General features: G+C 45.7%; 2 protein-coding genes across 7 annotated transcripts in view; one reads left to right on the forward strand and one right to left on the reverse strand.

Annotated features, from left to right (window-relative positions):
* SATB1 (SATB homeobox 1) overlaps positions 1-22,057 on the reverse strand; it is a 102,265-nt gene extending 80,208 nt beyond the window's left edge. The window contains exons 1-3 of one of the 6 annotated variants that reach the window (XM_065942718.1): positions 2,250-2,561; positions 1,542-1,700; positions 512-584 (exon numbers count right to left, since the gene is read on the reverse strand). The gene's annotated coding sequence lies outside the window, so the exon portion shown is untranslated. Of the gene's footprint in view, positions 1-511; positions 585-1,541; positions 2,562-22,038 lie in introns of those variants that run through there. The other 5 variants (XM_065942719.1, XM_065942722.1, XM_065942721.1 and 2 more) reach the window with 5 other exon arrangements.
* Positions 2,413-23,171, forward strand: LOC136172937 (collagen alpha-1(I) chain-like). The gene is made up of 6 exons (XM_065942104.1): positions 2,413-2,450; positions 2,520-3,641; positions 18,006-18,009; positions 21,006-22,145; positions 22,205-22,777; positions 22,842-23,171. The coding sequence occupies exons 1-6, from the start codon at positions 2,413-2,415 to the stop codon at positions 23,169-23,171; spliced, it is 3,207 nt and encodes a 1,068-aa protein (XP_065798176.1).
* The last annotated feature ends 2,150 nt before the right edge of the window (positions 23,172-25,321 follow it).

The following is a 25,321-nucleotide window of genomic DNA, read 5'->3' on the forward strand; positions in this document are numbered from 1 at the left end:
ATACTCAGAAAAAACAGAATATGATAATTATCACTTTCCTCCAGCTGTTTGGTGATTTGACATATCTTGCACATTTATATAAATATATATGCATATATATAAAATATGAAGAAGCTACTTAGATACAGATTTGAAAGCAAGCTTATATTATTAGCAGGGCCTTTCTGTAAGCATTGCTTCCCCCTCTGTTTAACCATAGGTTACTGTGTCCACTATAATTAAGGAAAGTGGTAATGGGGAGGGGGAAGCAAGGATAATCTGTAAGTTTAAAACCAACCTTCAGAAGGCCAGTTGAACTATAAAGTTAGAGAAATAATGGCTATTTATCCTTGTACTCCAAGGTGGCACAGTGAGACCAAAGGTTTACTGTTGATCGAGGTCCCATCTGTTTTTGGTTATGAGGTTCATTAACAATAAATGTGCCTCTTTTAACCACTTTTTATCAAGATTACTCTTTCCATTACATTAAACTGTAGTCTAAAGCCAAAATTAGTGGTGATTATTAACTTACTCAAAACACTCTTTATAATGCTTCATGTGGGTTATAATACAGAACTGCTTTTCCTGAAATTGGCTGCCTTACCCTAAAGCAGAAGATGAATTTTAAAACATATGATTTGAAAAGAAAATACTTAACCCGTGTGGCAATTTAAGAGTCAAAAAAAAAAAAAAAAAAAGAGAGAGAGAGAGGATAAGTAGACAACAGCATCAAAGTTAATGCTACAAAACGTATTAAGTAGTCATGAAGCTTAACAGTATTATAAACTGTGAAGTGATAGATCATAATTTAGTTAATGTATTGACAATCAAAACATCGTATAGGTCATACAAAATTGTCCTTCGAATGAATACCCACCTATAAGCAGCTATTAAACACTCAGTCATCTTGTAAAAAGCTTTACATTATAAAGCAAAATTACATGCACATAAAACACCCAATTTACTCATTTAAACTCTGTGCCCAAGGCTGAAGTTCACCAAACCTGAGTTTGGAATTGCAAAGAGCAGCCTCCGCGGGGCCTGCTGGACTGACTGCAAGGGAACAAACTAAGGTCTCAACAGACGCCAGGCTGTAGAGTTTCTTGTGAGTTACACATTTTAAAAACCGATTTCACTGTGATGTCTGGCTGGCACATTGAAAGCAGGCTACTTTCTCCAAACCCCACTTCCCTGTCCATAAACGAAGTCCATATATGATCATTAACGAATTAAACAGCGAGCTCAGACACAGCAATTATTTCCTTTAAAAAGAAAGAGCAAAGCACGAAATTCCGGTTTCAAGAACCTATTTGTGTTTTTTTTTTTTTTGCAGTGTGGGAGCCTTTTCAACGAGTTCCCTGCTGAATCGCCTCCTTCGCCCCCACACAACCCCATAATCACATTTTAAGAGACTGTGCCCTTATCCGTTCCATATGGCCGGCACGATCCAGGCCAAGCTTTCACTGTGACCTTTTAAAGAGACAAAGAAGCAAAGTACTATCTAGAATCAGAAACACTGCAGTTTTACTGAGTGAAATTAGCAAAACCGACCTGAAACTCACCACTTCAAAACTTGACAGCATATAAATAACAAAAACAAAGGAGATTTCCTTTGCAGCCCGGGTTCTCGAAGAGAAGTTCAAGAATGATGTTTTCTATGTCTTTTTTTTTTAATTAAAAAAAAAAAAAAAAAGCAGCAGCAGACCTGAAGGCGACTTCCCCTGAAATTGTATTATTTTCTCTTCCTTTACCCTCGCCCCCCTAAGCGGGGGAAGGGCGGATAAGCGTCTGGAAGAGTAGCCATGGAAGAGAGGGGTTAAGGGGGGGGGGGATCACAATTGGACCAACAGCATATATGGTTTGTAAAATGTCTAACCTCGGAGAACGGGGTTTTCGATGGGGGAGGAGGGGAGAGCGGGAAGGAGGGAGGAGGGGGAAGACAGAATTGATCTGACAAGTGATTCGTTGGGGGGAAATCGTAAAAACAAAGCCAGTACGCGGCGGCGGTGCTGGGGAGGCGAGGTGGGGATCGGGAATTCTCTTAAAAAGAAAAAGAAAAAAAAAAAAAAAAACAAAACCCAAACAAACCTCGGCGGCCGAGGTCTGCAAAAGCGACCCCCGCCCGCCGGGGCTCTCCGGGGCGCGGGTTGAAAGTCTGCCCGGCCGTGGCCCGCGGTCCCCTCCTCCTGCCGCCCCGCGCGCGCGCGGCTGGGGGGCCGGCTCGCCTCCCCCCGCCCGCTCCCCGAGAACCGCGCCGGAGAGTAACCGACCTGCAACTTTCTTCCCGCAGCCTCGGGCCCCGCGCAGGGCATCTAGCGGGGGGCCGGGGGCGCCGGGGGCCGCAGGGCGCGCAGGAAGCCCCGGCAAGGCACTGGGGCGCCACTTTGGAGCCGGCCCTCGCGGACGAGCGCCCCGAGGACCCCCCCGCGGCCCATGGACGCGGGGCCGCGAGCGTCTGCGGAGCCTGGAGAGTGAGGCGGGAGGGGGGGCCGGGGGGGGCCGGAGGGCGCACCCGCCGCCTACCCGCCGCCCCCCGAAAGTCGCGGAGCCCTAGCTCAGCCGGAGTCCGAGGTAAACACCCGGCCCCACAATGGCCCCGGGGCGCGGGGGGCCCGGACGCCCCGCAAAACTGAGCAGGAGTTTCGGCGCGCGCGGGCTGGGGGCGCGGGGCGCCCCCCGAGCCGCCTGGGCCCCGCGCCGCCTAGAGCGCGGCGGAGGCGACGAGGCCGGCGGGCGCCGGGCGGCGCGGCGCCGAGTGCGCGCGCGGGCCGCTCCCCGCGCCCGGCCGCTCCGCTGCCCCCCGCGCCGCCGGCGCGGCCCCCATCAAACGCGGGGCGCGCTCCTCCCGGCCGCCGCCGCGCCCCGCTCGGCCCCGCGCGCCCGGCCGCGCCGCCGCCGCTGCTGCCGCCGCCGCCGCTGTGGCTGCCGCTTCCCCGTCCTCGTCATCTTAACGCACGGCCCCCGCTCGCAGCCCCCGGGCCGCCCGCCGCCCGGCCCTTCCCCAGCGGGGCCGGCTGCGCCGCGTCCGGGCGGCGGGAGCGAGCGGGCGGGCGGCGCGGGGGCGGGGGCGCGGGGAGGGGCGCGGGGCGCGGGGGAGGGACGCGGCTTAAAACCCGGGCTGGAGGGCCGGGAGCGCGGAGGGGCGGCGGCGCGGCGGACGGGCGCGGGGAGCCGGCCGGGCGGGCGGCACACAATGCCCGGAACAGCGGGGCGCGCGGGCCGGGCGCGCAGGGGCCCAGGCCGGGGGCGCGCGGGGGCAGGTGTGCGCGGCGGCGGCGGCGGGGCGGGGAGCGGCCGGCGGGGAGAGAGGGGGAGGCGGGGGCGAGGCCGGGAGGCGAGCCACCCCCCGCCCCGCGGGAACACCGAGAGGCGAGCTGCAGGAGCGGGGCGCGCTGGCGCCCGGGGACGGGCGAGGGCGCACCGGCCCGCGCGGGGCTCCGAGGCTCGGGCCCTTCGGGACGGGGCCGGGGGACGGCGGGGCACCGGCTCTCGAGGAGCGCGCGCCAGCGGCAGCAGAAACGGAAGGACTGGGACCCCCGAAACCCTCTGCGCAATATGATCGCTCCTCACGGGAGGGGGAAGCCTCAACGAAGAGCCAGCGGCCCAAAAAGAGGAGCACTTTCCGAGCTCATCGGTACCCGGCCCCTCTGTACCGGGCGCAGGTAGATGCCAACGTCCCTCACTTTTGAGCCGGAGAACTCGGAGGAGGGAATACGTGGCCCACGGTGGCCGAGTTAACCAAAATTTGGGTCACTTTCTTGAAACAGACCTGACTAGTTAAAAGTTATTACAAAGGAAAACGTGCCACATTTACCCCTGGTTGGGGGGGCGGTTTAATACCTGTGTTGTACCAATAAATACTTCTGTAATCTAAGGTAAATTACCCGGGTAGATAAATGGTCATTACACCCAAGTATGATCCTCTTATTTAGATAATCTATTAAATATAGTGCCTATAAAAACGAAGAACATCACAGTCTTGACCGAAATGGGGATGTAGCGTTCGTCGTTTAGGTTTGAGTGCTAACATCTTAAGACCCTGAAGGCAGTTAATCATTAAACAGAAACAAAAATGTTCCAATTATTTTTTCAGAATACACTAGGAGGGAAAAGAGAAAAATCAGTGAGATAAACATTTTGTTACACATAAAAAAGCAACAAGTTAGCGCAAGTACTGAGATAAGAGGAAAATATGCAAATGAAGCTCTTTAAAGCTACCAATACACTCTCAGACACTGTCTACACTAGAAATCTTAGACAAACAGAAGGTAAAACAGAAGATAAAGGATAGGAAATAATGGCCTCCTGGGGAGGACAAGTTCAGGAGGAGCACAGTGAAAATATATCACTCTAAGGGCACCCACGTTTCACCCACAAAACCAGAAAAGTTAGTGAAGGCAGCAGTGAATCTTGGTACATGTAAACCCAAACCTAGAGCTAAAGAATGTGATGGTAAAATACAGTATCAAAAACAAGAAAAGAAATACAAGGAAATCTTTATGAAAAAGCTCAAATGATACGTATTTTCAAAAGTTGGTATGCAGTTAAGTATGGAGGAGGGTATTTTAATTAAAGTATAAGAAATACAATCAATAAGGAAATATATATAAACATGGCAACATGTAACACTGGTGTCAGAGTTGTTATTGTAGATGGAAGTAAACATTTTTTTTTAATGTTTGATATTCAGAAGAAAATATGGATAACAGTTACCTTTATAATGAGAATGATTTTTGCAATATGATGGGTTAAATTGGGAATTTCCAAGATGTATATTTTAATAGTTGCTTCACACTGGGGATGCCTGACATGTTTCCCTGAAACCCGCCTGGTTTTTCAGTAGGGACTGCATTCTAGTATCACAGTGTATAAATTTACAAGCAATAGCAAAATCTCAAAATAGAGAAGAAGTATCCTGTACTACAAAGAATCATTCAGGCAAATGGAACTCAAATGGAGTGTTTAAAAAGAAAGAAAGTTGTTGGGCAAAACAAAATTTGAACAAAGAGAAAGGAAGACTAAAATAGGTTACTGAATATATCAATATTAAAACACACTGGGATAAAATACTGTAAATGATGATTACCCCATTATTTCCACAAATAAGACAGAAAGCTTTCTGATTGCCTTAGCCTCCTATTGATGTTGGGGTTAAAATATTAATCTTTAAATTTGAATAGCAGCTTTTATCTAGGAATTCCAAGCTAATTCTCAAACACAAACATAAAAAAGTGTAATAAGGATGGACATGGCCTTGGAAAATGGTAAAACAGAATAAGTGAGGATAAAGGCATCTAATAATAACTTTGCTACACAAATATAAGTCTATTAATCATATATGCATATTAATCTCCCTCAAGCACATTCTGTATTTCAGAACTATATAAGATATAAGCAAAAGCGCAGAGTTTTATGCCCTCCAAGTAATAGTACACTGACGAACTTCCTATGTATTATTTACTCTTTTAGAATACTCACTAAACCACTGAATACTAAACCCAGATTAAAATAAAGAACAAAGGAAAAGTAATAAGGAAAATTCCACCTTTCCAGGCATAGTGATGGGAGGCATCAGTTTTATTCTACAAAGTATCTTAAATTTGGCAATAAAGATGCAAGCTAAGTATTGAAAAAAGTTAAGATAAACTTTATAAATCCAACTATGAGAACGGAAAATCTCAGGAACATGAAATATTACAAGCCAAATACATGAACTATTAAACATGTGGGTGTACAGTTAAAACAGTGCATCAATTTTTTATCACAGGAGAAGGAATTCAGTCTGGCTACACAAAGGTAGCGGAGATAAAATACGGTAACAGAGATACGAGATTTTTTAAAAACAATAACAAAAGGGCTACTGCATGTTTCAGGGGGCCCCATATTAAGATAAATATGCTGGCAGATATCCGGAAGCATTAAAACATTCAGAATTCTGAATAGCACATACATTTGTAATAAACAGAGAAAGCATTTAGAATTTGAACGCTTTTAAGATACGGCAACTCCGCCAGTGACTGTGTTAGCAGAGCATGCTTACCACCATGGCACTTTCTAAGGACATGGTAGGGTTGTTTTGTTTTTTTTCCCCATCTTTTTAAATTCAAACACTGTTGGCTATCTCTCCACACTCTTAAAGCAGCACATTTCACGTGGCATATTGCTCTTTTTGTCGCGCCGACTCTTTGTGTTTTGGCTTTAGCTGCAGGTGGTGCTTCCCGTATATGAATTTCTGGGAATACGGTCTGTGTTGGCCATATAAGGATGTTTCTCTGAGCCATATGTTCTGCTGTCATCTGTCTCATTTTGTCTGTCTGGGATGTCAGGACTGATTTCCACATCGTTTCTTGAATGGGCCAGATACAAATTTGTAAGAGCAGAGAGGGGGGGATTAAAAAAAAAAAACAAAAAAAAACTGGGGCTGGAGCCCAAACAACTTTGTCAAAACATACATTGGAGAGGAAATGCAATATCCTGTAAACATTCGCACCCTCCTTCTCACGTCTTATCTGTGACTGACATCATCACAACTGCATAGCTTGAGAGGGGATCTGTGCGATCAAGTTCAGGAGTCTGCAGCCTGTGGGTGTGCGGCTGAGTCAGACGGACCCTGCGCCTCTGGAGGTCACGGCAGGCACAGGGGGACTGCCCTGCTCCAGAGTCCTGGGCCCTGCAGCTAGCCTGACCCGGCCTTGAACCCGGGGAAGGAAGCCACCTCATGCCTTTCTCCTTCAGAGAATCAACAGGACTCTGATTAAGCTTTCGGGCAAATCATGCAAGAAGGCCTGGTCCCCATTTTACACTCTCATAGGCTCTGGTACTTCTCCTCTGTCACAGTTAGCATCAGTGAACAATCTGGATAATTACCAGCTTAATAAATATCTTCCATCAGTCCAGTTCAGTCATGTCCGACTCTTTGCGACCCTGTGGCCTGCAGCATGCCAGGCCTCCCTGTCCCAAGCTAGACTGTCATCCCTATGAGTGCAGAGACTGTGTCTTGCTCACTGCCCTATGACCAGGGATTCATGCCGCATCCCTGCAATGTTTACATTCTGAATAAATAAATGAGAGGCAAAAGTTCAGGGTAACTTGCAACCAAATTCTATGGCTAACTGGAATGACCGTTCCTCTTAGTGACTGTGGAAGTGAGGTGGAGTTAACAGTGGGGAAAGTGGCTGTATCATTGAAATGTGAATTCACTGAAATTAAATAACATTTACAGTTTAGTTCCTCAGTCACATATCAAGTATTCAATAGCCCCATGTGACCAGTGGCTATCCTATGAGACAGTGTGGGTTAGAGAACCCTTCCACCATTGCAGAAAGTTCTATCAGCCAGCACAGACCTAGAGAACTTCTATAATAGACAACTAAGTAAATCCAGGACCTCGCCTGGAGGAGTCTTCGAGGTGCTGGACGGCTTTCAGACATCCTAATGAAGTCCAAATTGAAGTCCTTTTCCACTTTAGAACAGGCCCGTAGATCTGTAAAGCTGTGTGGAACGAGACGTGGGCAGCGCTGCACACAAATTTAAGACGGCTTTCTAGACATGTCTGCATGTGAAAGGGTCTTAGAGTACATTTGGAATAACATGCATTTACCCCAAAGGCTGCTTTCCATGAACATTTCAGCAGCTCACAGGTGAAGCTGAAAACCACAGAATCATTCCACACCCTCTCCCACCCCCACATTAAAAAAGCAGAGTTGCCACTAGAAATGGCTTTTTTGGAAGCTTTAATGTAGATATCTACTCAAACCGGGAGGGCATCCAAATACCAAACAAATAATGGTGTGCTGCAGAGAATCAAAGCAAATGGCTTGAATATGTTTCAGGAGAGATAAAGGAGAAATAATAAACTCTAAACATGGGGCCTGAGGTTTTTGGTTTTTTTCCCCTAATATGTGGGGTTTCAGTTATAGCCGGACTGATAGCAATCAAAAGTTGTTTCCTAATTACTTTAAGGTGAATGTAAATACCCACTGGTAATTTGGGTTATGGTTTTAATAGACAAAGGTCACTATTACAGTGAAGCAAAGAAAGGCTGATGTTTAAGCTAGTTTGGGGGGAGCAGGCTGAGGTAAACGAACAGCCATTAGAGTTGGCTTCCAGAACCTGGTGAGATATCAGGGACTTTGAAATATCTGCAATGTTTACATTCTGAATAAATACAGCCAAAATCTCAGTGTCACTTGCAACCAAATTCTATCGCTAATTGCAATAGCGTTCCTTTTTGAGACTGTGGAAGTGAGATGGACTTAACAGAAATATTACCTCTGAAAACTACTTTTTAAAGCAAGAATTTATTGGACAAATTTGTATATCTTCCTTCCATAGGTATCAGTATGGACCGCAACATTGACATGCACAATGGGAATAATCCCATCAAAATTGGTTATCTCTGCCTGTAACTCCAAAACTGAGCAGGAGGCCAGGTTCCAATAGCAATGCTGTTAAGACCCCCGCATACCTGCGTATTAGCCTGTGTATTAACAGCTATCAGCACCAAATCCCTTAAGAGTTTCAGGCTGTCTTCTTTCCCCATTGCTTCTGGAGAGCAGGTTCTTCCTCTTCTCACTGGGGACCTCCCTTCTGCCGCATTCTTTGATATGCAGCCTGATTGCACCTCTTCTTTCCAAAGCCTCCTCCAGCTACTAGCCACTTCCTCCTCGATGCCCCATCCCAGTCCTCCTTCAAGTGTGGCATTTCATATTTGCATGCCTGCCCTTCCCAACTGCACATCTGTCAACATCTTGAGGCTGGACTCCTGTCTGTATTCCAGGAGTCTCTGACAGTGCCGGCAATTAACAGGGAAAGGAAGCCAAGAACTGTTTTGATGAGTGACTGCTGGTAAAAATCTTAGAAAGGTTCTTGCATTCTTAGGCAGTAAAGCCAAGGATAAGATCAGAAGTTAGTTCAGTGGCTCCTCAAATCTGCTGCATTTTAATATCACTTGGTATGTCAACAGTCCAGATACCCAGGCTGCACCCCATTGCCAAGGGCTGGAGCCAGCGGTTGAGAGTTTCCAAGCTGATTCCAGCGTACAGCCAGCTGTAGCATCCATTGGAGTAGGTAACATGTTAGAGACAAGAAATCAAATATTCCTATTAGGACATCTTCCACGGGTATGGAGATCCTAGAGTCACTTGGAAAAGTTGAGGCCCTTTAAAGAATCAGCACTTACCCCAAATTTAAGAAATTTATGTGCAGGCAAGGTACTTGTTTCAAATTAAAAAAAAAAAGGTAGGGGGCAAGCTATTAGATCATTGATTTGGTGAATAAAAGTCTGCTGTCTGAGGAACCATGATAAATTAGCATTTGGGCACTTGCTTGAGATTTACCGGGGTGCCAGAAATCCTGTGCAAGTGTATGATTTATCATCACAGACATAAGAGACTAACCACAAAATTACACATGGAAGTAAAGTTCCAAATCCAGTCTATTATTTACTGGAGCCAGAACCAGCCTGGTTTTCTCTGATTTTTTTTTTCCCCCAACATAGTTGAGCAGGCTTTTTCTCCCAGAAAATTTCAACCTTGAGTGGGATTCCCTTTGAGACAGCTAAAACCATTCAACTCTTTTCTGACCCTAGGCATGGCACTCAGCAGGACTGAAGTGTTCACTGTCCATGCCCTGGAGTCGCTGCAGGGCCCCTAGCTGCCGTGTGGCGCCCCCAGGAAGCCCACGGGATTTTAATTCCAGCGAAGTCGAACAGAAACCGTTCTCAGCCAGCCTTCACTCAAGACATACCAACCAAGTCTTAGTGATGTCAATGCTATTCTAATCTTTCCCGGTCACCTGAAGACAAAAACAGTTTGAGGTTGCAACAGGCCTGGATCCTGGTCCAGATTGGTTTTGGGAAAAGGCTCAACCAAGGGCAGTATCAGATACTGCACCACCATGCCCAACACCATAAGCAGTGGACAAGGGCCATTCATCGGGGGAAAGGAGTGCAACGCACCTGGACAGTGTTTAAAGACTTCTATGATGCTTGAGACGTGCTGAAGCAAAGGAGGAGTTTAATTCAACACTCAAGCACACTCTCTCTGGGATGATGGCAAAGAGCTGGAAGGGACTGTGGCGCTGGGCGCACAACAGTGTGATTGTGACCAAGGCCACTGAACTCACACTCACACACTGTCCGAACGGCATGAGGTATGGCACCATCTTTCACCCCAATTCAAAAATTTGAAAACAACAAAAGTAAAGGAAAACAGTCCTCTATTCCTAAGACTGGCAGGTGTATATTATTATGAAAACATCGTGCTGTGCAGAAAACAATAAGCTGCAAGACACTGACAACTGCCTCCAACCTTCCACTGCCTTGCCCTTACCTGCCAACAGCCGTGGTCCGGTCTCCACTGGATAATTAATTCATATGATGATTACCTGACCCAAGGATAATTCACATGGATTGGTAATGAGAGACCCAACATCCCACCCAAAGTAGGTAATTTGATGGTCCTCTGATGCAAGAAAATGGTTCTCTTTTCAGATTTTCTTCTATATTCTTGTATCTTAGCAAAAGAAGAGAAAGGAGGGACAAAAACCAGGCCTTCCAAATATCCAGCATTCAAATATCCAAACATTCTACTTGGATATTTTCAAGTGAGTAAAAATTTTCAAGTGAGTAAAAATTAACTACACTCCTGAGACAGCAGACAGTCCCCAGGAGCATCTCCAGGACACTGGCAGTCCCTGCAGTCCAGGCACAGAGGTGGGACAACCCCACATATGTACTCACCCTAACCCTAGATTGCACTTATTAATAAGAGAATGCATCTTTAGTAATAAGCTCAAAAGGCTTTCAAATTTATCTGTCACTTTTTGTGATAGTAATTACAATTACTTATTTCTGCATGCAGTAATCTATAATGATATATTTTTTACAATGTATTGCCTGATACTGTTTCCTGTCATCTGTTCTCACTGATTTTATATTAGGGACTTTTATATTAATGATGGAGTGTTTTTTAATGTACTGGAATTCGTGTCTAAACTGCATCTCCCTGAAGGTCATCCCTACATATATGTATTTCTCTGATGCATGACTAGGGAATGTGATTACATAGTAAAGCCAAATTAAGATTACATATTTATTGGTCTAAAATAAAATACTAAATAAAAGAAAATAATTCAAAGTCTAAATAAAACACTAAAAGTAGTTTCACAGCATAACTGTAGCTAAAGGATATCCAGTTACCTACTTTGCAGGTGCGGCTTTCTTTATTAGTGTGTTTATTGTGGAATTTAATTCATTAGATATCTAACAGGGACTATAAATACACATGCAAATTTCCAGCTGATAGGAAGCAAAAAGTTGATAAATAATGCTGCAGTATAACTTTAAAAACAGAAGTAGTGAGCCTTCAGGCTATTTTTTTAATCATTTAATTTTATTTATTCTGTAAAGACTATTTTCATTTGTATTTTTAAAATCTATATATAAATACACTGGGGAGAGAAACAAACAGCATATTTATGAACATTTTTGATGGGGACCAGCTTGTAACTGTTTTGAGACTGTAACTGCTGTAAAGATGGACAATACCCACAGTTTTATTACTTCTGCAACTGGAAAACTACTACACATTCGTATCATATTTAATGAAAATTAAACTTATCTCTCAGTGGAGGTAACAAGACTCTCAAAAATAACTTTTTAGTTCACTCTGCACAAAGGGGTTTTGTCTCTAAGAATTTATAACACCACAAGCTAGTGTAAAGGCATCTTTGTAACTGGGATATGCTGTAGTTTTGGATATAAACCAAATCTTGGAGTATTTTCAATAGATTTGGAAAATCCAATTGTTTGACCAACAACCTAGTATGAATAAATGTATATATAATACACATCTAGCATCACATGATATATACATTCACAGATACAATCTGCATGTCATACAAGAGAACGTTACACAAATTAAAACTAGTCAACCACAGTTTCCATCAGAAATTCTTTAAAACCCAGAGTTGGTATGAGAGTGCTCTCTATCAGTAAGCAACTCCTACAAAAAAGAATCAGTGACATGGAGGGAAAGAAGGGGAAAATCAATGACATGGTGGGAAAGAAGTGGAGAAGAGCAGAAACCTGAGATTCAGGTGGTGCTTCTTCCTCTACCAACTAGAAGAGTCACCCTTCGTGAGCCGAACAGAACCCGGTTCTGTATCCCCAAAGTGATGGAAAAGACCCTGATCATCTTTAAGGCCACAGAAAGTCTCTGCCCTAAAGTTAAAAAAAAATCAAGTTCATTTTAAGGAGAATACAAAGATATGAGGACATTTCTCGCATGCTACATTAGATGTTTATCTATATATGAGACAGGTGTCAAACAAACAAATTAAAAAAAAAAAAAAAAACCACTAAGGCAAAGGGAAACTTTAACTCACCAGATTCCATCTGTTACATCTGAATTCATGCATAATTGATTATCCATGACTGGTAAGTTCTTTTCTCACTAGCCGACCATAGTTTTCTAAACATTATGTATTAAATCACTAGCAAAGTAGACTACATTCAGAAACAGCAAGGGCAGAATAAGAATATTTTAAATGAAAAATTACATGCTGGTTAATAATAATACAGCTGACCTATGTTTAAGGGAGAGAAATTTTAATCATGTGCATATTAAATATTAATAACCTATTCTGTTATTGTTATAATAAGGTTAAGTAGGCTTCTCCATGCTTAAGGAAAGAGGGAGAACTAGGAATGCATAACTGTGCAAAGAGATATAGAGACAGGGACAGACAGAAGGAAAATGTGTCAACAATAAACGAGAGGAAATGAAAAAGAAGGAAAAGATGAAGGTGGAAACTAATCTCTATGTGTCATTATGACTGCCAGAGTACTGGCAAAGAAGCAGCATCCTTTTATTTCAATTTTAATCATTTCTGAATTTTAATACCCAGCTCCTTTTGTAATTCTCCTGGCATTCCCCATATGCCTCCATCCCAGCCAAAACACCAGTGTAAATTAAATGGCAGGCAACCACACCACTGATGTAGCCTCCCCAAAGAACCTAGCAGGTGACCAAAAGCAGAAAAAGGTATGTCTACCTTACATCCCTGAGGACCTCCAGCCAATTAACTGGCTGAATGTTCTCTATTTTCTCTAATTTTGCAAAGAAGGACAGTAGTTGGGTAATCTACAGATAGAGAAGCATTAAAAAAAATAAAGCAAGCCAGTGGTAATACAATAATCAGTGACCATCAGGGCCTGGAAAAATGAGTTTGCTCTCACTGGCACTAAGGAGCATCACATGATTATTTAATTACAGCTCTAATTTTTGTCTCGTGGATGGCAACATATCAACAATTAATAGGGCAAATAGAGGAGACTGTTTTTAAAGAGACAGAATGCGCATGATAATGGACTAGGTCACACAGCAGTCTGCAGCTTCAGGAAGACTTTTCTTTGTGTAACTAAACAGCACTGTCTTGCCACAGCCTCACACGTGGAAATAAATTTAAAGAGGAAGTGTTTCTTTTTTTTTTTTTTAATGATAACTTTCTTAGAAGGCTGGGAACTTTTCAGAACATTTTAGATGCACCTAACCCAAACCCACTGCAATGCGAGCATTAATTTTAAGGAATAGAAGGAAATCATCCTTAACATAAACACCCTAAATCCCAAAACAGTGTTACACAATGGATATAAAAATCCATTTTATATCTAAGTGGGTAGAAAAATATCTGTTATGCAATTAATCATGGTTGATATGAGGTCCTGGAAAAACATCACTGTCGTAGGAAAGAGACAGACAGAAGTCAGTCAGATGCAGGCTGCTTAGCGCACAGTATTTGGGCCCAAGAAGATCAGAAGGACCGTTACCCGGTAGCCTGACTCCAGGGCCCTCTGGGGAGAGCTCTGCGCTGACTCCAGAGCAGGTTGTGAGCACCACTTGCACCAAAGGACCGTGAGCTTCGACAGAGACCCTGCCCCATCCTCAAGGTCGAGGAGGAGGAGACAGACCCCGGTGCTACTGTCCAAGAAGGACACGGCGCACAGAGGAGTAAAGCCCTCAGTTACCCAGGACACGGGGCACGTGCAGATGAAGTGTGCAGAGAACCCCGGGGAAAGGAGAAGATCGGGGAGAAAAGCCTTCTCTCACTAAACCATCTCGGCACAAGCTAAATTCACTATTCTGTTACGGATTTAGCAGATCTTCAATGAGTGCTCTCCACGCAAGACAGAATGTGAAGTTACTATTTTCTGTAACACAGACATGTACCTTACACTGATTTTTTTTTTTTTGTAGTTGAATAACTTGTTGGAATAAAGGCAGCAGCACCTAAAAATTCATAAAGTGGGAATCCCAGTACATTTTTAAGTGCTGTATTACCAGGTTACAAGGTCAACATATCCAGATTAGCCGAGAGAGTTCAAAGAGTCAACCAGTGTGAGAGTTGTCTAAGGCAGGCTCAGTCCAGCTTTCAACCTCACTAGTTTCAGTCACCCATTGTTTGCCATGCCAGAAGCCAAGGCAAAAACCCAGGCTTTAGATTTGGAAAAAAGTCTTAGAACTACTGCTGTGATTAACTGCTCAAATGTATCTTATATATCACGCTCTACAGAACTGCAAGAAAGCACAGCCTTGCTCAAGAAATAGTGACTAAAAAGATGCTACAAAGAGGATCAACTCAATAAGCTTTTAATGGCTAATGTTGGCCAAAGTCATCACAAAACAAAAATGTAGGCATCTCAAACTACAGTGTGGGAAAGCTAAAACTGCTGAGGGACACTGATTTCTAAACCTACTATCAAAAGTGCTCAAGTCAATGCTAATACAGAGAAAGGGGGAAAATAAGATTTTTAGAAAACTAAAAATCTCACATCCCAGGGAAAAGTTTAGAATTAAGTTACTTTATTAGAAAACATTCTGATAATTCTGGACCCAAAATCTGACTCCATACTTTCTGAAAGACTATTTTGAAAAGAGTCTAGCAAGCAGCAGCTTGTGTGTAACAGTATACATCATTCTTTTTTAACATTACTGTTAATATACAGTTAACATGTCTCAGAAAAGTCTGTAATTAACTGTCTACTGCTCCAATAACACTAATAAGTGTACAGTATTATTAAAATACAATGACTCCTTGCAAAGTAAGGCTGTCATTTATAAACTTTTAAGATAATGTTCTAAATTGGTTTTGAGTCTTCTTAAACCACCCCAAAGCGAGCCCACCACTAAGAAAAATAATTTAAAGCATAGTTATTAAAATATTATTCCTTCCTCTCACAGTCTGGAGAAATCTATTAGAAAGACCGTCTAGGTATCATTTCAGTTGGCGAAAACACAATGAGAAACACTTGGGATTATTTCATCAATTCTGGATGTCCTTTTAAAATTTAAAATTGTAAGCATTTGAATTGAGTGCTTTATTTACTGATAAAATATTTTTATCAGTGTACAAGGAAAGAAAGGTTTGCTATATCAAGAATCATTACATAGCCCTGCTGTTAATCCCCAATGATTTCCATTGTCTGGTTCATTGGATCAGGAAAACTCAATTGCATTCAACATCAAACAGCTAATTATGGAGACACCATATTCAGGACTATCTCTATTGCATATACTAGGTTGTATTTTATTTATAATAATTATTACAATAAAATATTTATAACAGACAACCTCTTTTACCTTAAAGTCCTTAATATTATAAACGTTAAAAGGCCAAACTGTCGTTTGCAGGCTCTCAGCGGCATACCAGAAACCATGGAGTAAGATTAGAAAAGAACCTCTAGCAATCCACTCTACTCTCTGCCCAGCTTCCTGGAAAACTGCATCTAAAGAGTTCCCCCTCTCACAGATTACTGAGTACCTTTTCTTTAAATATCTCAAGGAAGGAAAATCTAGTAATTTCTCCTGGGAGATCTCCACCACATTTCACCACCCAGAGTAGCATGCATGCTGCAGAATCTCTGCTGCTGTCTGGCTCCAAATCATCTCTCACCAAGAAATAGCAAGATCCAGACATGGAGACCTCCCCTGGACACTATGTGCCCATCTCTCCTGGTGGCTGCAGCCCCTGAGTCCCCACTGGAACTAATAGGAACTTTTCTGGCACTTACCCTCCAAATACCAGAGGCTGCTCTCAGGATCTAGCCCTCCAGGAGAGCTCTCAAGAAGGAGTCTGATGAGGTGACAATGACGAAGTTGTCTCTGGCACTGCTAGCAAGGCAGAAGCATCCCCAAATGAGGTGGGTACCAGTTGCCTGCAAAGCAGCTGGACCATTACTGCAGTTCTGAGGATACGTCACAAATCAGGTCATAGCTCTGGGCAGAGTCCACCCACCTCACCGGCTACACCGCCCTCCATTTCCTGCGCACCTGGGGGGAAGGGGTGCGGGGAGGGGGGTGGCAGCACGGGTCCACAGACACCCCAGCAGAGGCAGGACCAGGTGCAGCCTGCCATCTGCTTCTTCTGCAAGCGTTTCAGCTTCATTTGGGGGACCTGCACCCCTGAGGTGCAGGAAAAATTCGTGTCACGATAAGCGGGCTCTCAAATGAGTGATGAGTGTAATAAAATATTGCACAGTTAAAGGTTTTATCCAGCAAGACCATTTCTCCACTGGAAAACTGAACCAACTCTTAATGTTTGATTACAAGACACTTCACTACCAAATAGCAAATAACTGGACTGAATACATGTCAGCCAAATCTAGGCACATACATGCTGGGATACTGGTTAACTGATTTTCATCTCTCATAACTAAGCTGGGATCGCCGCATAAACTAAATTACATCCTTGAAAGTCCATTGAAAGAGGTGATGAGAATTTCTATTTACGAACCTTCAGACAGCAACAACTGTGGAAGAAATACAGAATAACTTCAAAGCATAAAAATAGGCCAATATGCTGGAGGAACGCTAAGCTACTAAATCTCACCCTGAATATATATACACACAATCTGTATCTATTTACTCTGAAATGAAATATCTGATCTTAAAAAAGACTTTAAAAAATAAACAGCAAAAGGTACCATTGGCATAAGTTCAAAAGTACTAAATAATGTGTGTTAATGTGTTGATCACACTCTATGAAGACATCAAGTTGAAATAGACTTACCATTGAGAACAGCACTTAGGAACGAAATATAAATTACCAAGAAGACACTTTTTCTTTGGGAGGGAAGGAGAAGAACCTTGTGTAACAGATTTGATTTATATGCTGCATTAAGGCCACATTCTGCTCTGATGTCAATGGAGTATGTGATTAGAGACTGACAACTGGGTGGACAGTCTGTTAAGAGCTACTTACAGAATGTCCTTGATAACAAACATTTTTCTCAAATTAACTACAAGTTTTGGAGCTCAACCTTAACTGTATTTTGATGTTTCCTGGGGTCTCCAAAGAGAATGGGCTTCCAATTTAAAAGGAAAAACACCTGTATTTAGTATTGTAACAGTTGAAATCCAAGGTTGGCAGCTTAAACAAAAAGATGAAGGAGGCAAGCATATTTTCAGAGGAAAGTTAACTGTACCAATCCATCCATCTATCCGTGTGTCTCACTCTATATTCATATTTGCAGATCTCCACTAAAAACTGAAGCATTCCATCTAAAGCTTGGAAGAGAAGACACTTTATCAAAGCTATTATCTAAGTAATCAAATAGTTGAAGTTATCTCTTTGGAACTTTGCAGAGAGTTTAATTTAGCAAACGTACACTTGAATGTGTTTGAACATATTTGTCCTGAGGTTGCTCTAAGATGACTATTTTAAGTGGCATGTGGATTCTTTTGGGATTTGGATGTAACAGTTGAGGGATGTAAAGCAAACATGTATAATATCTCTTTCAACTGATTCTTGCAGGACAGAAATGAGAAGCTGAAATGACTCTTTTTTTAAAGTTTAGCCACTGGGAAATGATAAGAAAACTCTTCTCGACCCCTACCCCCAACCAGGAAGAGTCTAAAGCCCTGGATTAGAGTACAGGTAGATATTAAAGTGGAGACAGGGCCATTATTTAGTGGTGACAGGAATATAAATACGTGCACTAACCTATAAACTGGTATTTACTTCAGGAAGGTAAGTAATATTTTTCCTCTGATTGCTGAGCTGTCAGTTTAATGCAGCGTAAATAAACAGTAGGTGCCTGCTAGCTCGAAGTAGGAAGTGTTCATTCCACACGAGGAACAGATTACTGAAGCCTGATGCTCATCGTGCTGAAACATAACTTTCATTTTACCAGAAAATACACCCTACCATGGAGGATTTTCCGTGCCTGATCTATTAATTAACTTAACTCTGTTCTGTCAAAATGGAAACCAATTTGTTAAAAGCATCCCAGAGTTTTGGAGTTTGCAAACCAAATCAATTGGAAAAGCAAGAGGGATGCCGGTTCTGTAATCTGATCACAAATGCTAAAAATGACTACTTAATAAGCAGAAATGACACCAAACCAAAAAAAGACAAAGAGCATATTTAAATAGAGAATTTAATCATCACGGATACCGAATTTACTCAAAATCCTCCTCCTTTGCTAATTAAAAGCAACTGGCACCTTTTATATTTTGCAACCTTGTGCGACTGAGGTCTGTTCACAATGGATGCTTATTCTGCTCTCTGAAATATCTACCATTCACAAAAATCCAATCACATGCCTTAATTCTAATCAAAATACTACTGCACTCCCCTGAGAGAAGTGGCAAGTTTGGAGAGCAAATGATGATACCCACCCAAACAGCACTCATGTCAAATGCGGTTTTCTTCTCCTTCTCCATACTCCACAAAGCTCTGTCGGCAAGGAGCAACTCCTGCTCGTCTACGCAAGCACCAAGCAACATATCTCCTGGCATCATTTAAAGTGGGAACTCACCTTCTCCAAAAAGCAGCAGAGGCAATTTGGGGAGGTTTCTGTTTAAAACCCGAACAAACTCTGATCATTAATCAGGGGATTGTACAGTAGTAAGAGGGGTTTGAAAAAATAATATTTGGACTAGATCTGCACTTGACTACAACAGGTTCAGGCAGCGTCAGTCACATGCCCTCACACACTCCATCAGTCTCAAGTATGAAAATGATACAAGAGTCGCCCGAGACAACGCGTCCGAGAAGAAGAGGTGTTTGTGTGCAGGGCATATCTGCGTATGGCCCTTTTGGAAATGTACAGAGCGGGTGAAAAACCACCAGAATGCCTTACAGAGTTCCTGCTGTATATCCATGTTCTGTTTAGCTCAACAGTGTTTGTAACCAAAAGGTTTTAACAATAATGAGGAACAGGTGCTTGTCACCTGACCTTTTAGGCCTAATTTACGATCCTCAACCTATCACATGAACAAAAATCATTGAAGATCTCCCCCAGATATTTCCGTTTTTGCTAATTTAATGCAGACTTGCTGAACCATCACTCAGCACATCATCTTATTCAATCACAGGTTCCTATAGCTGGCAACAGAGTTCTGTGCAGAAATAAACCAACATTCATTTTGTTGCTGTTCTCGTTTAAGATGCTGTGAGACAAAAGAACTACTTTTGTAGATTATCAACCAAAGAATATATTAATTTATTACAACAACTGAACAAAAGGCATTCCTTTGGAATACTTTTACATACAAAGAACTATTATTTATTACATATTTCAGCTTGTGGGAAAATGAAGAATGCATTGATTCTGGAAATAACTATTCAGACTTTTGGAAGTTCTTTAAGTCTTCTTTCTCTGCTGATCTTTTCCCTGCTTCTCCCCCTTGTCCCCATCTGCCCCCCACCCCCTACACACATTTTAAGGCACTGGTACTTTAGGAGGGAAATCCCTATCTGTTATTTTCTCATTCATCATGTGTATTCATTATTCAGAAAGGAATACAAAATTGAGCAGGGATTTTTATTTCTCTTGTATAATCTTGTTACAATGTAGCCATGCTCAAATTTAACAATGCTTTGTATTTTATAGCTACTGTTTACATATTATGTATTACATATGACTGAACAACTCTACATTTAAAATATTGTTTCCATTAGGAAAAATATAAAGTAATAAGTGTCAAATGGAGATGAAGAATAAACATGCCTGGTATATTTATAAAATGCATAGTCATTTAAAATGTACACAAATAGGATACATATTTCGCTACTGTTACATTTTATATAGTATTCACATCGTCTAAAGTGTATTTAATAATGTGCCTAACCAAGTTAATTAAAGTATTTATGTCTGCTGATTGTGTTAAACACTTGGAGAGGTAGTGAAAGATACAGCCAGTTACTCCTGCTAACTAAAGTTGAAATTATGCACTTATTATAACCTTTTCTAACAATGTGAGAAAAACAGAGTAAATATATTAAATTTGTTTCACAACAGATGCTTAGGTTGTTAATATTTAAGATGCCTATTCATGCTATTCCTGTCTGCACATTTGTCAAAAATGTAAGCCTGAATGCTAATGTTTGCCAGCAGACTGGGGCAGCCAGTATATGAATGTACTCCTGTTCTAGTAAAATAATACGCAAAAAAAATAAAGGACTGCTGCTAAATCATAGCAGAGTACCACACAGGATTAAAGGTTTTTAGAGCAAACACCTCAACCTTGGCTGTCTCGTCTTTTTTTTTTTTCCCCCCCAAGCTACGTTTGACTGCAGAATAAATCTTAATTCCTGACATCTCAGAAAAATCCACTTTAGACTGGGTGTAAATTTCAATAAAATTTCAGCGGCATGAATGACTGTCGGCAGCACAAACACTGGATTTCGGGACCTGCTTGGGACAAATCCTGACACCCGGCAGTCGCGTGTTCCTCATTCCTAACCCCTCGTCTGTCCTCTTGGGAAAGTAAGGTCCCCTGGCCTCCCAGGAGGGAACCCCAGCCAGCAGGGGCAGAAAGGTTCTCTCCTGAGACTAGGACTTGCTTGCCTTTCGCTTTTCTCGATCTCCTTACAACCATGTGGAGTTCAAGACTCCCAGCGTTTGCCTGAAAATCCGGAATGCTGCGGAGAAAGTTCGCCAGGGTCCAAGTTGCCAACCAAGGCGCTCTGAGAGGCGATCCTGAGGTTGACACTTGGAAGTGAAACGTTCTACGGTCTAGTGGCGATCCGGGCCGAAACGTCTAGCAAGAGCCCCGAGCCCCTCTCCGTGGCTTCTGGGGGCACCCGGGTGTCCAGCCCAGTGGGTCTTCTGGGTCCCGGCACGCGCCTGTCACTGCCCAGAGCAGCCGCCGGCCGGCCCTGCCCTCTCCCCGAGGTTGTGCAAACCCGCGCCCCGCCGGCCCCGGAGCCTAGGCGGCGGAGCGCCCCGCGAAGGCCGCGGCGCCCGGGCCGGGGAGGCTGAGGGAGACTCGGCGCGGACCGCAGGCCGCCCCGGTGCGGTCCCGGCCCCCGGGGAGGGCGGCGCGCCCTGCGGCCACGAGCCGGACCCCCCACCCCGCCCGCGTTCGCCCCGGGAGCCGGTCAGGACCCACCTGCCTACCGCCGGCGAGGGCTCGACACGCCGGGCGCCGCCGCTTTCCAACTCCCGGCTCCAAGTTGAGCGCCCCGGCGCCGAGCCGCTCCGGGCTGGAGAAGTTGCCGCAAACTTCCCGCGCCCCCCTCGCCGCCCCCGGCGGGCGCGCGGGCCGGGACAGATGCCGAGCCTGCACGCGGCCGGCCGACGGGACCTTTCCTCTCCCCGCCGGGCGCCGCGCGGCCAAGCCGGCTCCGGGGCGCACACAGCGGGTCCCCGCGATCTCCTGGCGCGCTTCCCGACTCCCCTTTTCTCTTGCCAAAGGGGGTCCCACGGCGGGCCCGGAGGCTTTCGTTCAGCCGGAGTCTGTCGGGGCAGGTGTGCGCGCGCGTCCACACCCCGAAGGAGGGCGAGTGAGCGCCCCGCGGCCCCGGCCCGGGCGCCCCCTCCCCTCCCCGGCCCCCGGCCGCCCCTCCGGGTCCCGCCGCGCGCGGGAGGAGGGCCTCGGGGACCCCTTGTCGCCGGGCGCCCCCAACTAGGCGCCCAGCGCGCGGGTCCCGCGGTGAAGTTTGGATCGCTTCCGAGCAAATCAGAGACCAAGGGAAAAGAGCACGAACCGGGGCGAAAAAAAAGAGAGAGAGAGAGAAAGGCGCGAGGGCGGGGAGGGGAGCGGCACTCACTCAGGCTGGGGCGCCGGGGGCGGCGGGGGGCGCGCCGGCGTCGGGCTCCAGAGGCGGCGGGCTCAGCCTCCGGTGCCGCCGCCGCCCGGGCTGCGGCCGCCACGGAAGTTAATTGCAACTTGACTGCAAGTTGTCTTCTTTTCCCATCCGGAGTGGGCGTTTAAAGGGGAGAGCGAGGCGCGGAGCGAGCGCGCGAGCGCGCGGGGCCGGGGGAAGGAAGGGGGAGGGGGTGCGGCCGGGGGGAGGGGGCGGGGGCGGCGGCGCCCGCGGTCTGGAGGCACCGGGGCGCCCCCCGCGGGAGCCCGCAGCCGCCCGGGCGCGCATCCAGCCGCAGCCCCGGGCCGGGCACGCTGCGCCCGGGGCTCGGCAGACCCGCGCGCAGCCGCCGCCGCCGCCCCGGCTCCCGCCCGGTTCTCCCCCTGGCGGCGGAGTCTCAGCGGCCGCCCGCCCGCGGGGCGCGCCGGAGCCCTCGCCGCCGCCGCCGCCGCCGCGCGCCGCTCCCGGCTCCTTCCCCGCGCGCGCCGGCGGGGCCCGGGGGGCACGCGGGCGGCAGGGGCGCGCGCCGAGACGGGCACCGGAGCCGCGACCCCCGGGCGCGAGGGTAAGTGTGGGCGCCCGGGGGGCGCGCGGGGGGCGCGGCGCGGCCCCGGACGCCGCCAACCCGGCCCCTCGCCTCTCCCGGGCCCCCGGCGCGCGCACCCCGCCTCCTGCCGCCGGCGGCTTCCTCCCGCGGTTCGCTGTTTGGCTGGGCTTTTGGGGGGGGGTGCCGGGGGTGTCCGGGGGTGACTGGGGCTGAGTGCCAGCGGAGGAGGAAGTCAGGGGAGAGGCCCCCCCGCGCCGCGCCCCCACCCAGGCCGGCCGGCGAGCGGAGGCTCGCCCCCCCGCCCGGGGCGCAGGGCCGCTCTCCCCTCCGCGGCGCTCGGCGGAGACGATCCCGCCTAGAGGGCCTCCTTGCCCGCCAGGCGGCTCCGCTCCCCTCCCCGCGCCCCACCCTCGTCCCGCAGCGCCCCATGCGGGAGCGCGGCGACCCCTCCGCGGAGCACGTGGCGGGCGAGTCGGGGTCCTCCTGCAGACCCCACCCCCCCGCACCTCCTCGTTCATTTCTTATCCTCCCGGGGCAGCGCTCCTGTTGATCAGCCCATTGGCCAAAGGCGCCTAAACTGAGGTCCACTCGCTCCAAAGAGCAGGAAGCGCAAAGGGCCAGTGAGGAGGCTGAAAGGACTGAGCACTCGGGGATCGGGGGCGAGGGGCCCTTTCCAAGGGGGCCCGAGGTGCCACACGCCTCGGGGGGTGGGTGACCGAGGACCCCGGGCTGAGGAGAAATGGGAACTCGGCTTGTCCTCTTTTCCTAAGGGAGCTCGCAGGTCTTTTGTGTTGTCTTGTCTTTGGGAAATGCGCGTGGAGTATGCCCTCAGATAATGACTCCTGTTTACTCAAAGTTGAGGAAATTGCGGAAACGAGGTGCTTTTCTGTGTGTGTGTCTGTGTGTGTAGTTAAGTTCGTGGCTTGAACTGTCAAACGTCAGTTGGTAACAATACGGACCGCAGAGGCGCCCCAGTGTATTTTTTTAGAAGCTGCACTTTCTTGAGTTCCGTTCACTTAGGGCTGGCTCTCTCATGAAGCCCCCGTAAATCAGTGTGCTTCGAGGGAAGCTCCGGGAGCAGGAGGAATATGGCTCAGATCTCCGTCCCGCCAGCACAGAGCACTGTTGGCAGTGGAGTTCCTGGAAAGTGGCTGTGGGCTGAGAACTCAGCTTTTCCTCAAAGCGCTATGAGGTCCTCTTCTGTCAGATGTCTATGAATAAGGCACGCTGGGAAAATCCTGATATCCTTGCTGTCTTGCTTTATCTTTTACACGGTGGTTGGAATCTACTTTCAAGTCCTGGTAACAGCACATCGACTGTGCTGTATTTTTGTGTGGTTTTTCTAAATAAAAGGAGGGCAGCGCTTGTCTTCACCCTGGCTTCTGATATGCCCATTCTTTTCTATTAAAGGGTATTGAATTCACTGGAATTGATCCGCCTTTTTCAGTTGATTGTCATTTTATGCAGAGCCGGCAATCCCAAAGACAGAAGAATGTAGAAAGTTTATGAATTAAAGTTCTTTTAGAGAACTAGCACCTTGCTTTTTAAGACACAGGTGCCTACCTCAGCTCCTGGTTCTAAAGCAAAGCAAAAAGGTGTAAATAATTCCAGTGGGTAAAACAAAATAAAACACAAGTGTTTCTTCCTGGACCACTTTTCTGCCTCCACAGGATCCAAAAGACACCAAATCCTTCTGCCTTCATTTACCAAAATGCTGAATTGCCTAACTAGTACCAATATCTCCATCTGGGGATGACATCAGGTTTGGAATGGAAAGAATAAATTCTCAGTCTTTAATTACTGCTTATTAGCAATTTCTTAATGCAGGCAGCTGATTCTCCAATTCTGAAAGCCTGAAATGAAGCTTAGCAGAAATGGAAACATTGAAAAAAGGTTGTTTCTTCTCCCTTACATACTTTTACATTACTCATCTACTACCCCAAGTCATTCATCAAACCCTCAGAATTTAAGGCGTTAAACCAAGGGAATGTTTTGCTCCAACCTTTTGAACTTGTTTTTCTCCTTGCAAATAGTCTTATACGGAGAACTCATAGGCACTATTATAACATAGAATTATGTAACGATGGGTACAGTGCATGAAATAACATATCTTGTAAACTCTTATGTAAACCTTGCCCCCTGGCACATAGTGGGAATACATTAAATACTTACCCAATTAAGAAGTTAATGAAATATTGTAATTGGCCACAAATTCAATAGTACAGGGCTAAGGGTTTTTTTTTTTTTTTTCCAGAAGGAAGAATCATTTTGCCTGAAAATTATTAGGGTAATATATTTGTGCTCCTTGTTTTTTTTTTTTTTTTTTTAAACAAGTCCAAACCTAATATAAATGGTTGAAAAACCAGTAAATCTGAAACATATCAATCAGTTAATAATAAAAGCTAGTGTCAAATGCTGACTGTTTTCTTAGAAGGACAGACAATAAACTATTGCCTCCTAAATAGTATGAGAAAGATACGAAGGAAGAATAAGAGTATTGGCCTACAAGGGACTTATTTGCTGGGAAAATTACATTAAAATCTGAAAAGACAACTCAGTGGGTCAGTAAATGGTTTGAGGCAAAGGAATACTTTAAATAAATAGATTTTTTTTTTTCTTTTTTAGACCAGAGGAAATAGACATCCTGAAGTTCCAGGTTGAAAGGTATTTTTATAGTTCATTTGTTGAGTCAAAACTTTC

The sequence above is a fragment of the Muntiacus reevesi genome, chromosome 8, assembly GCF_963930625.1.
Source record: "Muntiacus reevesi chromosome 8, mMunRee1.1, whole genome shotgun sequence".
Classification (NCBI taxonomy): Eukaryota; Metazoa; Chordata; class Mammalia; order Artiodactyla; family Cervidae; genus Muntiacus; species Muntiacus reevesi.

What these genes read in the sequence shown, in the direction of transcription:
- LOC136172937 (XM_065942104.1), top strand. Translation starts at nt 2,413, where the DNA reads ATGGACGCGGGGCCGCGAGCGTCTGCGGAGCCTGGAGA. An exon ending in GCGTCTGCGGAGCCTGGAGA is followed by an intron (nt 2,451 to 2,519) that starts GTGAGGCGGGAG and finishes GCCCCCCGAAAG; the next exon opens with TCGCGGAGCCCTAGCTCAGC. An exon ending in GCTTCCTCCCGCGGTTCGCT is followed by an intron (nt 22,778 to 22,841) that starts GTTTGGCTGGGC and finishes GCTGAGTGCCAG; the next exon opens with CGGAGGAGGAAGTCAGGGGA.